This window comes from Crassostrea angulata, chromosome 1, assembly GCF_025612915.1.
Source record: "Crassostrea angulata isolate pt1a10 chromosome 1, ASM2561291v2, whole genome shotgun sequence".
In the NCBI taxonomy this organism is placed as follows: domain Eukaryota; kingdom Metazoa; phylum Mollusca; class Bivalvia; order Ostreida; family Ostreidae; genus Magallana; species Magallana angulata.
In genome coordinates, this window is record NC_069111.1 from 12760831 (window position 1) to 12774568 (window position 13738).

Sequence of the window (13738 nt, forward strand, 5' to 3'; positions counted from 1 at the left end):
AGAATACAAAATCCGAGTGATATTATTATTTTTTTTAAAGTATATTTTTTTGGAGTGAAACCGCTTGTGATTTTTATCGGAAAAAAACTGCATTTGTCTATATTTACGAAAATTGCGAAGAAATTGTTCCGTCAGCTGGAGTAGAGCTATAGAGACCAGGAGCGTGATTAAACCATATCCTCCTCCAAGTGGAATGTCAACACAGCTATTTTAGTCCAAAATAACCCGGAGCGACTTTGAATCAACACTCTAGAGTTAACGGGATTACCATCCTTCGGGATACGAGGAAAATGGTTTTAAACAATGAGTGATTGACGAGGTCTCCGTGACATATCGGAAACTATTGCATGCCGATGAAAATAGTGTAGGATTTTTTATATACTAGTATATAGCTGTAGTGTATAGATACCCATGTCAACCTTTCCGGATATTCTGCTAGGCTTTAAGCAGTGGATTTTTTTTGTAACAAAGGGCAAAGCTCTTTTATTCAGTCAACTAAATGTTAATTGAAAGACTGAATGGCAGCTAAAGTTATTTTTGCGGTGATCTATTTTTCGCGTTTTTCGCGATCGCTTTTAAATCCAATACAGGTACGGAAGCATTACATCTGGTATATTGTTTGCTGAATATACTTTTTAAATCGCTAAAATAACAAACGCAATTAAAAAAAAACACGTTTCCACATTTTTATTTTTAAAAAATCGTGACACCTGAAAAACCCCCAGAAGTACGGTACATTTTGTCACCTTTTAGCGATCGTTCAGTCACCTTTCAGTTGACCGACGGTTAGAACTTTATCCTGTTTCAAAAGTACTTTAGTCGAGTTTCATGTTCTTAATACGTTGATTTAACTTATTTTTTAGAGTTATATTTACAACCATACAGAAGGAAACAAGAAGAAGAAAAAATACAGAGCTTCAGTTTCTGGCAGTTTTATACCCTCAGTGTTTGTAAAATGAAGAGGTAAAAGGATTTTATTAAAAAATTTCTTGAAAGAGAGACACATTTTCAATAGTTTTAGCATGTATAAATCTAGAATTTTCATTTTCAAAGACACGTTAAAGTTTACACAAACGCATGTTCATTTTTTTTTATATCTATTCATAAGCATTGAATTATCAAAGTGAATTTAATTTACATCAGCATGTAGATGTACGTGGCAAAGTAAGGAACCTTAAAAACAATACTAATATAATAAAGCTTATAGACCTAAATACGATAAGTAGATGATATACAATATATCAAACAATAGAATATTGAACTTAAGTCTTTCATGCACAATATTGCCCGAAATCAAAAGCATGGCGTTCGTTGATAAACGTTTTTGTTTTATATAAGGTTTGGACAGTGGTGCATTAAAGTTTGATTTTAAAATTATGGTTTATAATATGTTCGAGGTTTCTTAGTTTGTACCATAATGAGTGATTTCTTTTTATTTTAGAAGAAGCTGCTAACTCTTGACTCTACAGTTTGGCTGTACTTTTTCTATAAACAACCAGAAGTACGTTAATTTTTTTTTCATTAAAAAATATATAACCATAAAAACGATTAGTTTTCGATATGAAAATATTGAGAACAAACATCAAGACGTATTTTTTACAGTATAATCGGGAATTCTAACTTTCGTACTGCTTAACAGTATGAATTATATATTTTTTTAACTTTACCATATAAGGTTACGAAAATGTGATTTCCTTGTAAAATTGGACCTAAGTGTAGGTAGAGGAAATCACATTTACTATAGTACATGAGCCTTCTCCTCTACTTTGTTTGAATTTTTGTTGGTTTCTCCTGTTTGTAAATCTGTTGCTATGCATCTTAAGGTAAACACTTCCCTTGACTTTGTCTCCCCTTTGACAGCTTACTCCGAGTAAATCAGTACCACGGCGAGTGATGGAGAACGACCGAAAGTTTCCTGGTTTTTGTCGTCTTTTCCGCTGTGCTTTGTTATTTGCCTTAATTGATGAACGTCGATTGTTTGTAAATGTGTTAATGTGCAGTTTTCGTTGTTTTATTTCATCTTGATGCCAGCATTAAGTAGTCTCTGTCATGCAAGCTTTCTTGTTTCGCCTCATTAAGGTATATTTTACGATGTTCTTGCAATGGATCCTTTGCCACATTCTAAAACGACTTTCTGTATATCAGGATGTTATGCTCTTTCTCAAAGCTGATATTCAGCTACGGGTTCTTTTAAAAAACCACCTTTGAATCACGGATAAAAGTCACTTGGTATATATATATATATGAATTTACCTTTCAAGAACCGTGTGAAAGTTAAGGGAAATCGCGTGTTCGAAACGAAATCATTGATGTCATAAAAAGGTCGAGAGAGTCTAGTTTTACTATTTTACGCTGCAGACCTTTGAAGTTAACTTTCACGATACAAATAATTTTACACAAAAGATATAACAGTTGAAGTTTTTTCTCCTCAGATTTCTGATTAGTGGATACTTTTACATTTTCCTTTTATGAAAAGACGAACTGCATTGATTAAAAAAAAATTAAATATGATACATGAAAAATGAAAAAAAATATTGGTCACTTGTATAAAAAAAGGTAGCTTTAATTTTAAAATTGATTTTAAAAGCTCGAAAAAGAATGAAAAATGTGTTACTGCTTTTTTAGAAAAACCCACAAATAACAACATGTTATTTTTCATTAGGAAGCGCTTGACTCTATTTCCAATCAGTCCTCTCGTTGTAACCAGAAAATATGTCGAAAACGAAAGCTAGCTTATCTCCTTTCTGATTGGTTGTTTGCCATAAGACGTTAAGTTTGATCACATGTTTCCGTTTGTCATTTGTTAAACATGATATATAGAGTCGCACTCACATAGAAATGGTTAAACTTGTAAAAATAAAATGAATAATTTATTGATATCATGCTACGCAAGAAATATCAGGACATTGATTTTTTTTTATTTGAAAAATTAGCTATTTCGGTTTGAATCTAAATAGTATGATTAAGCAAATGGCCTTATCTGATTCGTGAGTACTTTGGAAAAAAAATGGACTCCTGGAATTAGTTATCATATAAAAGTTGATGCAAAAGGGTTTTTGTGTTAAGATTTTTTTATCTGTTATGCTGTCACCGGTAATCAAGTTTTTTTAAAAAGTGAATACATTGTTGTCATTTTGCCGCCTTCTTTTTTGTAGAGAAGATGACAGTCCGAAACACAGCAGGGACGGGACTCCGACAACCTTAAAGTGTCCGAAGAAAATGTACGGGTTACTCCTGGAGTCTGTGGAGAACTACATCAAAGAGAAATATGGAGAGGATGTCTGGGAGAAAATTCGGAAGATGTCCCATGTGGAGACAATGGCGTTCTCTACACACAAAAGATATTCCGAGAACATCATACCCGACATTGCTCGGGCATGTGCAATCGTTCTTGATCTCCCGGAGGAGGAAATCATGGACTCATTTGGTGTGTCGTTCGTAACTTTTGTCGGCCAATATGGATACGATAAAATTTTGAGTGTTCTAGGAAGGAACATGCGAGATTTTTTGAATGGATTAGATAATCTTCACGAGTACCTACGTTTCAGTTATCCAAAACTCAGACCACCTTCTTTCTTTTGTACGAATGAAAGCACCAGTGGATTGACTCTCCACTATCGAAGTAAAAGGAAAGGGTTCGTACATTACGTCAAAGGACAAATTCGACAAGTTGGAAAACTTTTTTACAAAGTAGAAATCCACATCGACGTTGTCAGCATTGAGGTTCATGATAATATGACGCATGTTGTATTCAGGTTACACTTCGAAAATGACGCTTACAAGGAAGAGATGGTCAAGCGACAAGCATTTGCTTCGAACTCCCTTCCATTGAACAGTGGCGTATTCTTTAACCTTTTCCCGTTTCACATTGTCTTCACAAGAAGTTTTGAAATTAAGGGAATAGGCTCAGGGATTTCTGCAGTGTTTCCATCAGCGAAGGGACAAAAAATTAATGCGCTATTTACTCTAACCCGTCCACTCATAGATTTTAAATGGGATAAGGTATGTTCACCATAACTTTTTTGTTTTTGTTTATAGACTTGAAACGGTTAACAAGAATTTGTACTTTTACATCAAACTTCGATATGATTTGGATATGAAAAAAATCTTTGAATTACTTGTAAAGTATGTTCGTCAAAGAGCCTTAGTTTTTTGATTGCGTCATTAAAACAAATTCTTTCATCTTTCCATTGATGCATTTAGACCTTTAAAAATTAGATAAAAACCTAAAATCACTGTAATGTAGTGGTAAGATTAGATAAATAATCTTACAAAAATGATTAAAAAAAAGAGAAAATCATGCAGTTATTCTTGATTTTAATAGGTGTTGATAAAACCGTTCATAAAAAATATCCAGAGTTGTAAGGACTGGTTAATCATATTCTTGTGAATTATTAATGACGTTCTATTATACATGTATATTGATAATTAACTCACTTGCAACCATGTGGATTGTGATGAATTGTAAGATGTGAGTTGACCCCTTTTCATTGTAGTGTTATTGATAACAAACTCAAACCTTGAGATAATTGAAGCTCATCCTGTGGTACAACATGCTTTATCACTTAAGGTTTTTCCGAAAATAAGATAAAAAATGTTGCCCAAATCGATCGGTACTTCAGTGTTTTGGAAATCATGTCCATGGTTAAAATAGAACAGGTGGGCGCTCCCTTCCTGTGATCCAACTTGAATTTGCGACGATTTTCATTTGCGATTTCATATGACCCATATTTGCAACAGGCCTGGGCAAAAAAAAAAAAACTTTAAAAAAATGCATTTGTCTCACATTTAATATGTGTAAAATACTTTGCATAGTTCATAACTTAAATTGGTTTCAATTTCTATGGATTTAACTTAAAGTTCGAAGTTGCACCCTCTCGATTTTCAAACACATTAAAGAAAACCAAAAACCGGGCAATTGACTTATTCTGCTCGTATGCTACATGTATAACGTGTCAATTATTTTGCTTTTCAGATTTTAGAACATACTAACAACGTGTTCGAACTGAAATCTTACAAGTCCCTGAAAAGACCCGGATGTCCTTTTCAGGAACTTGCCAAAGAAGTGCTGAAAAAGGAAAAGGAGCAAGAGAAAGTGTTGAATGCCGTCAGTCCCACGGACACGATCAGTGATGACGGATTGGACGGTGAGGGTAAGCAAAGGAAGCCACTCATCTTCATACATGTATATAGGTCATTACTTGCAGTTCCGCGTCCGTTTTCTAATCAAGGTTTGCCAAGGTTACAGTGTAACTTCGCTTTGGTGTGCGATGCTGAACTACTGGACGATTCCTTGTGATGAAAAGATGCGCATTTCTCCCTATTTTAATTAACAGATGATTAATGATTATGTCTTTGTATTTCTTTTAAATTTGGAATGAACTCGTCTGATTTGAGTAAAAGGCACTTAAATATACAACCGTTAAGTAACAAATCGACAATAGTGTATAAAGAGACCGATAATTAGGCAATAACATAAAAAACTGGTACCTTTTAAACAATTTTCAAGTGATGATACCTCATTATAATAATTTTCTATAACGCCTAACCTGATTGGTTACAGAGTCACGTGACAGGGCGAATATTCCGTCGACCCTCCCGGGGAATATATATCAAATCTCACCTCTTTGAAAGCCTCGTGAATTTGTCATATCATCAGCATAGAAAAGCCAGACTGTGAGCATACAATGTAAACAAACAAATGATAGAATCTTAGTTTTTATTAGATAAACTGATATAATTAAACTTAATATAATTCAAATAATTGAAAATAGAAAATAACCAGGAAATATAAACCTTCTCGTCGTTTCTGCTTTATTAGTGTTGGAAAACTATCACAATACTACGTATTCTGTCGACAATTTAATACTATACAATTTGATGCATGAATGCTGGGAAGAAAATTTAATTCCCAAGAAATATCCTACTTTCCTCTGGCGATGCTCTCGGGAAAGATGATTTTTATTTTGGGAAATAAATCTCGCCAACATGCAATAACTGTATAATAACAAATAAAGAAACTCATTTTTAAAGGATTTCGTTGATTTGGTCGGATTTGAAATCACTATTATATACTCTTTGTGTTTTTATTTTGCATTGTTCTTGAAGAAGAACCTACACATCCCAAGCCACTTTTATCTTTTGTGAGGAAAAATTTATTAGCTTTTTCCATTAAGCGTTGATTGTTAATAGTCTTGAACCCACTAAAACAATTTCTATTCTCTTGATTGCCTTTTCACATTCTAAGTTAGTGTGCAGTTTCCAACCATTTCCATTTCGTAAGGAAATTGCATTTGATATTTTTATGTAGGTTTTCTGTGATTCGTGAAGCGTGCTGTCTCCATGAAACCAATAATGTCGTAAACTATCAATTTATTAACCAAGGCATGAAGGGTTTATCCTTGAAGCAGCGACAAATTATTTTTTGAGGATTAAATAAGAAAATACGGTTTAACTGCACGCTACATTGCTCTAGTAGGATAATCGTAATACCCTTCATTAGCAGTGCATGATACAGTTCATAGAAAATTCTTACGGAACAAAAGACACCACGTATATATTGAATTTACACATGTTTATGAAGACAACGGGTGCTGAGTCACATAAAATTATTTCTAACCAAGGAAGTAGTCTTATTGGGTTTCCAACTAATCAAGGTAGTTTAAGTAAAGGATGGTGTAAAATAAGCCGCAGTAAATTGGCAAAAAAAGGAAAATAAATTTTGGAAAATCTCTTTTTAAAAAATTTGCATGTACTAAATCTTTGATAAATGTACTCTTATAGAATCTTTTTTACCCAAGAAAAAAACCCAATCACATGAGAGATATAAATCGTTATTTATTGTAAGGGTACACTGTTTTCATTCAATCTTTGTAGACAATATACTAATCAAGATTTGTAACATTAAGTCTCTTTTGTTTTGAATGTATAAAAAGCATACAAGGTTTTTCACAATTCATTGTATAAGAAGAAACCGTTTCCGTATGATATGAGATATCATCTTTTTCTAAAATATCCATTTTATTGGTATATTATGAATTACACATGCAACTAAAATAGCTCATATGTCATCCTTTCAACTTTGCAAAGAAATAGCTAACCATAAAACGTAGTTGGGAATATATTTTTTGGCGTATGAAAAATTAAATTTTGCGAACCAAAATCACTACGAAATAACGAATTTAATTCACATTTTGTACATCAATAAAAATTGCACATATGTTTTTTTATTTACTGCATAAAATTTATGATTGGGGGCTTAAGTTTCAGGATATGTTATATTTCCCAAGCAAATTACACTCGTGCAAGCCCCAGTGTGTGTATTCAATCTATTAACAAAACTTGAAAACTTGGTGAATAATAAGTAAAAATTATTTTTCACATATATTAATTTTTATAAGCAATGCTATCATTTTTGTTTTCTATTCAACTATTCATATAACATGTGTATATGACGTCTTCATAATATGCAAAAATTGAGATAGAAATTATCATAAAGAAGTGACCAGACCTTACGAAAATAAGTTATTAAATTGATGCCATCAGCAGACTAAATAATCTATTTGATTTTGTGAAAATGTCAACAAAGTTTTAATACAACTAACATTTGAAGGTCCTTCCTAAAGAAAACCCAGTATTGTCTAATTATAAAGATAGCCAGGAATTAGGTTTTTTCTTTGGTAAAAAAAAAAGAGTGATTAGCCATTAAATGTACAAATTTACTTGACGCAACGCTTGTGTTGAAGACTGACTATGTGGATGACTTAAATATTCTTTTTTTTAGATCAAGAGGGGGGTCGGAGTTTGGACAAGGAGTCGTCTGATGAAGATGACGGGAACCACATCCGGCTCAAAGGTCAGATGATGTACATGATGGAGTGGGAGTGCATCATCTTCCTGGCCACGCCCATGTAAGTCACCCTCCCTCTCTGGCCTTTAACACTATTGTCACATTATATCACTTACAATAATACTTGTATAAAGGCATAATTATTGTCAAAATATTAAATGTGTCGGCATTTAATTTGCAAATGTTTGTCTTAAGGTACCCCACTTCATGAAGGCTTGTACTTTTTATGAATTTACGTCAAAATGGGGATTTAAAACTTTTGTTAAATTGTTCGTATCGATCAATTTAGTTGCATATTGACTAGATCAATGGCTTGTGAACCACAGATTACGAGTTCGAATCCGCCTGAGGCTTTTGTTAATATTTACTGAATTTAATTTTTGGAAATAGTTATTTTTTCTTCAAAATTGCATATTTCCCCCATTTTGACTTATATACTTGTTTTATCATAATCAAGTAATTTTCTGCTGATTTGAGAAACTATTTCGAAGTGCAATGAGCCATCTTAATTTAGGATATGAATGATTTTTGGAAGGGATGAGGGATGCACTGACAGGTTAAGTTTGTACTCCACAAACAAGTCTCAGTTATTAACTGGACCATGGTTTTCTTTTTCTCTAGCCTGGAAAGTCCAGACGCAATGTTTAAATCCGGACTTTACATTAACGATCTCAGTATGCACGACTCCAGCCGAGACTTGGTTTTGGCGGGAACGCAGCAGTCGGCAGAGCTCAAGTTGGCCCTGGACCAGGTAGGTGGCGCTGCCAGCAATTCTTATCTACCACTTACCACCATGATAGGATAGAGGAAAGTGTAAAGGATACTCCTTATTTCTCAAATACCTCTCTTTTCAATCATTTAGCTTTGCTTTCTGTCCAGTCATAATAAAGAAAGGGTTGACCTTATAACATGTATTTCAAACATCAGAAGAGGTTGATTGACTCCTCATCAAGGTAAAGTCAAACGGATTAAAATCATTAAACATAAGTCCTCTTTAATTTAACAGCTGCATAAAAGGGTTTCTATCACACATTTTGTTAGTTAATTTCAGTTGTCCTTGGATTGTGTTAAAAATGTCAAGGTCAGCCGCTGTTCTATGGTCCAGAAATCACTGAAATAAAAACCTTCATCATGATCAGTTATGTAAAGCAGAGAATGCATTCGTTAAAACATTCTTTTAAGGTTGAACAGGTATAGATATGAATAAGGTCAAGGTCACTGACAACTGAAACAGACAATGTCTGCCCCTTTGGGATTTTTTTTCTAAAATTTCGGTGTGGAGACAAAATGTGTCTAATAATTATTTGAGAAATCGTACTCAACTAAATGATTGTTTGTTTGTTTCTTTAATTTGGCTTATTTACCCCCCCCCCCAAAAAAAAACCCCAACAAAACAGGAAGTAATAAGGTCCTTTTACCCTCAGAACAACGTACAGTACATAGCAAAAGCGGATCATTGATAATGCCGATGTTTGACGTGGCCTGTCGTTTGAGTCGTTGCTACCAACAGAATCAATTGAAGAGTTTGAAGACAGTGAATAAGCAATTACAACGGAAGAGGAATTTCCAGCGAAGAGTCTTTGATTGGTGCAAATCCTGGTTAATGACTTATAGTGCATACTCCTAATGCGTCGATGACATTTCAGTAATTAGCAGTAATTATTTTCGAATAGAAACAAACGCAATTACAATGTTAATGAACGGCCATCAAAGACCTCCATAGTCGGAGTCCGCCCGGAGATAATATTAGGTGCCGTATCTGGACCTTATCTCCAAGACTCTGAAATCCACGACAATACATTCATTGACGAAGTTTACGAAAGTCATGAAAAGTGCATCAGCAGACACTTGAAAGGTTTTCCCTGACAAGCACGGCGGGTATATGCGAGTGAAGTGGCGGTTTTTATCACCTAAACCTTCCATACACACATCTTCAGCGGATGTGCAATTACCCAAAGAATTATGACTTCAATCATATTCAATCAACTCCCCATATGATTGCACTTTTTGAATTCACTATACAAGAGATTTACTGAGCAGCAAGTACTTTGTTTTTAGATATTTTTTTAATTGCGTTAAAGGAAGGGAAGGAGATGCGGTGATAATAGTACTCAGATGAGATGACTTTGACATTGGTAATATGAATATACGATCTGTCCATCCTTCGTTATATCGAGTGTCACCTGTCGTTTGAAACAAGTAAACAAAAGAACCTTAATTATTTGTTTTTCGCATTACATGTCGAATGAGCTAATCAGTGTCTCTATAGTGTAAACTGGGTTGTAAGTTTTCAAGATGAACCGATTGATTAATGCAATGTAAACGTACTTAAGTCTAACGAGATCAAGATCTACAATATTTCTATCACTGTTCAAATACAGTAAAAAAAAATTCTTTGTTTTTCATCTAAACGCTGAATACAAAATATTTTTTTAATTTCGTCTATAATCATTGCAGACGTATATATTTTTTTTATTTTTTTTGTTTGGCTACCTTCCCTTGCTTACATGTGTATGTACATTATATGGGGTTTAAGGGCATTGAATAGCAATGTTTCTTTTCTGGACTACCCCTCGCGGAGAGATGTGACTTTTATGAGTTTATCACGTCTTTTAAAGAACTTTTTCTTCTATTACCAAGCCATCGGCGCAGCAGCAATATCAACCTTTTTGTTGTAGAAACTATTTTTAGGTTGACGGGATTCGAACCAAATTACAAAGATTGATACTTGCCTGAAGAATTAACTTACCATTCAGCAATATTTTTTAATCAACACGGCATTAGAACTGCAATAGTTTTGCCGTCACAATTTCAATGAAACGTATTCGTAAAACAGCTGCCTACTACTTATTTTTGCACGATGATAATGACATATTTGTGAAGTTATGGGAAGCAAAAATACGTGCAAAGAGAGCAATCTACTTACTAAGGAACAGCGATTATCGGAAATATAGAAAGTATTTAGTATTTTGACATAATTATAACATTTAAGATTAATAATTCTACCATAAAAGTGGTTTATGGGTGTTGTGACGTCATACTTAAGACCGCCAAAATATGGCATCTTTTGCATAAAAATTGATGTTAGAATTCAATATTTATTAATACCAGGAGCAACAGAAGAGTAAGATACTGGAGGAGAGCATGAGGAAGCTGGACGCTGAGATGAAGAGGACGGACTCGTTGTTGTATCAGATGATCCCCAAACCAGTGGCCGACCGACTCAGGCGGGGCGAGCCCGCCATCACCACTTGTCAGGTATAAACAGTGCTTCACTGAGATAATCAGGAACAAATGCAGATAAGAATGAATGTGATAATGACGATAAAAGTTTATCATTGATGTCCCCCCTGGGGTTTTTATTGGTTTGAAAATGGTTTCTTTAAATCCAGTAAAGCTCGAAGGTTTTATGATAGATTTAACCACGCTCCGACCGAAATTATCACATCATGATATTCAAAGAATGATTCCTTATTACTTATATTTATATTATTTTCAATTTGTACATTCTAAAACACCATTATTTTAAAACCACTATTTTTTATGCAGAACATGCTATGTATTACTACGCGGCGGAGCCAATGCCGTTTCTCGGTTATGCTGTAAGACACGCCCATTTTGTGTCACTCATGTTTTATGAAGTTATTGGGTTTTAGGGTTCAAAATTGATTCGTAATGTTATCACAGACAAAGATAGTTGAAAATGTTAATATTTATAAATAAATGCAAGCAAAAGATTTGTTACATCGAATCATTTCTTTTGTCATGCATAGGTATTACTTTCTAGTATTGATGGTGCCCATGATTGAATGATTCTGCTATAACTTCTAGTTGTGATATCATCAATACAGGTGTTTGACAACGTGACGATCTTGTTCAGTGACGTAGTCGGTTTTACGTCAATCTGTAGCCAAATATCGCCGATGGAGGTCGTCTGCATGCTGAACGCCATGTACACCAAATTTGACCAACTGAGTGAACGCCATGGCGTGTACAAGGTTAGCAGCACGTGTAGAATTTAAAGGGGCATGGTCACAATTTTGGTCAAAAATTATTTTTTCGATTTTAATGTTTATAATGGTTCAGTAAGGCATTTTTAATTGGCAACCTAAATTTGAGCGTCATTTGTTGAGATATAAGCGAGTTTCAGAGCTTACAATTCCTCGCTACATGTATGTAAACAAAGCTTTTGTTTACATTTTGAATGTTGAAGTGAAAATTCCAGTTTTAGACCTAAAATGAATGAGTTTATGGTTAGGAACTGTTTATTTATGCTTAAAAAGAATAAGAATACAGACAAATCATCTTGAAAAAGATTTTTTACTGGAATATTGAACCTATGTAAACAAAAACAGGGCACGAGCCTTGTTTACATGACGAAGAATTGTGAGCCCTGTATCTTGCTTTAAACTCATCGACGGGCGCCCAAATTTCATTTGATCATTAGAAATGCATTCATAGAGCATTGCAAATGATAAAAACAGAAAAATAAAATTTGACCAAAATCGTGACCATGCCCCTTTAACATCAGTCGTCAAAGTGTACTTAAAGCTTTATCAAAATTGACTGATGTGCTGGTGATCTATATAGTAGTAAATCAGACGAGGGTTTCATCTTTTTATCAAAGGACTCGATTTCTCATCCTTTAATTAGACATTGTACCCGAAACACCCGGATATGACTTGTCACTATAAACTTTGTAACGGATGTTAGGGATTCAATCTCCGCTTTTTTGAAATTTCTAATATTAAGGAAGAATTAGATTAGCTCCGACAAAGTTAATTGGGTTACAGTTAAAAAATAAATACATTATTTTTAGCTCACCTGAGTCAGAGGCTGAAGTAAGCTTGATTCATTGTCTGTCGGCATCATCGCTAACTTAACTTTTGGATTAAAAAGGCTTCCTCAGAACCAGAATACTATAGTAATAAACTAATAATCAAAAGTTTTACAACAGATTTCAGAGAAAAACCACTACAGCTGAGGGGTTAGGATATACTGGATCTAGTCTTTACAAAAGTTCGATACTTAAGTCAAATCTAGACACGGTTGCTAACTTGCTATGGCGAGCGATGTGATCCATAAATCTGGGTTAGTGCAAATTGATTTGAGTGCTTTGTTTGGTTTAGGTGGAGACCATCGGAGACGCCTATATGGTTGTGTCGGGTGCCCCCGAGATAACGGTGTACCACGCCCTCAACATATGTAACATGGCCCTGGACATGATTGCCTCAATGGTGGAGCTCTCTGACCCGTCCACAGGGGGACACATGCGGATCCGCGTTGGTAAAAAAAATTTAAACTCCCTAACAAATTTAGTGGCACTTTTCAGTGTGTTCACATGAAAAAAAAAGACTCCACAAGATATGAATCAATTTGAGCGAATTTACATTCAATACATTAAAACTTAAAGTACCATGAAGATGAACATTTTTAATACAGTCATTAGCATTACTTTGCCTCGCCTTCAAGGAACATTATTATCCAACTTGTTTCCTTAGACAGTCAATAGCAAACCCTATAGGTGTTTTTTTTTCAACAAGAACCAACACTGTATATTGATAAATTGTAGAGAAATATATAAATATTGAAAGAAAGACGTTACTGGCGCCATGTTGCCGTCTATAATTTGCTGCTTTCCGACTTTAGAAAATAATCTGCAGTCACATGACGCGTTTTATCCAATAACTTTTCTCAATTGAATTAGAAGTAATACAGTACATTGGTTTATATTTATACTTACTATAGGTGTATAATGTTTGACCTGGTTATTGTAGGGATTCACAGCGGGACCACGGTGGCGGGGGTGGTGGGCATTAAGATGCCCCGCTATTGTTTGTTCGGGGACACGGTAAATACAGCGTCCAGGATGGAAACCAACGGAGAGGT

General features: G+C 34.5%; 1 protein-coding gene across 11 annotated transcripts in view; it reads left to right on the plus strand.

Moving 5' to 3' along the window:
• LOC128159959 (soluble guanylate cyclase 88E-like) overlaps positions 1-13738 on the plus strand; it is a 38005-nt gene that overhangs the window by 21941 nt on the left and 2326 nt on the right. For 9 of the 11 annotated variants that reach the window (XM_052823301.1, XM_052823230.1, XM_052823650.1 and 6 more), the window contains 10 exons: positions 864-963; positions 1442-1501; positions 3156-4002; positions 4976-5153; positions 7784-7910; positions 8471-8600; positions 10961-11107; positions 11701-11847; positions 12979-13135; positions 13627-13736. In XM_052823301.1, the coding sequence (XP_052679261.1) occupies positions 3220-4002; positions 4976-5153; positions 7784-7910; positions 8471-8600; positions 10961-11107; positions 11701-11847; positions 12979-13135; positions 13627-13736 (1779 nt within the window). In that variant the 5' untranslated portion in view covers positions 864-963; positions 1442-1501; positions 3156-3219. The remainder of the gene's footprint in view (positions 1-863; positions 964-1441; positions 1502-3155; positions 4003-4975; positions 5154-7783; positions 7911-8470; positions 8601-10960; positions 11108-11700; positions 11848-12978; positions 13136-13626; positions 13737-13738) is intronic. The other 2 variants (XM_052823926.1, XM_052823862.1) reach the window with 2 other exon arrangements.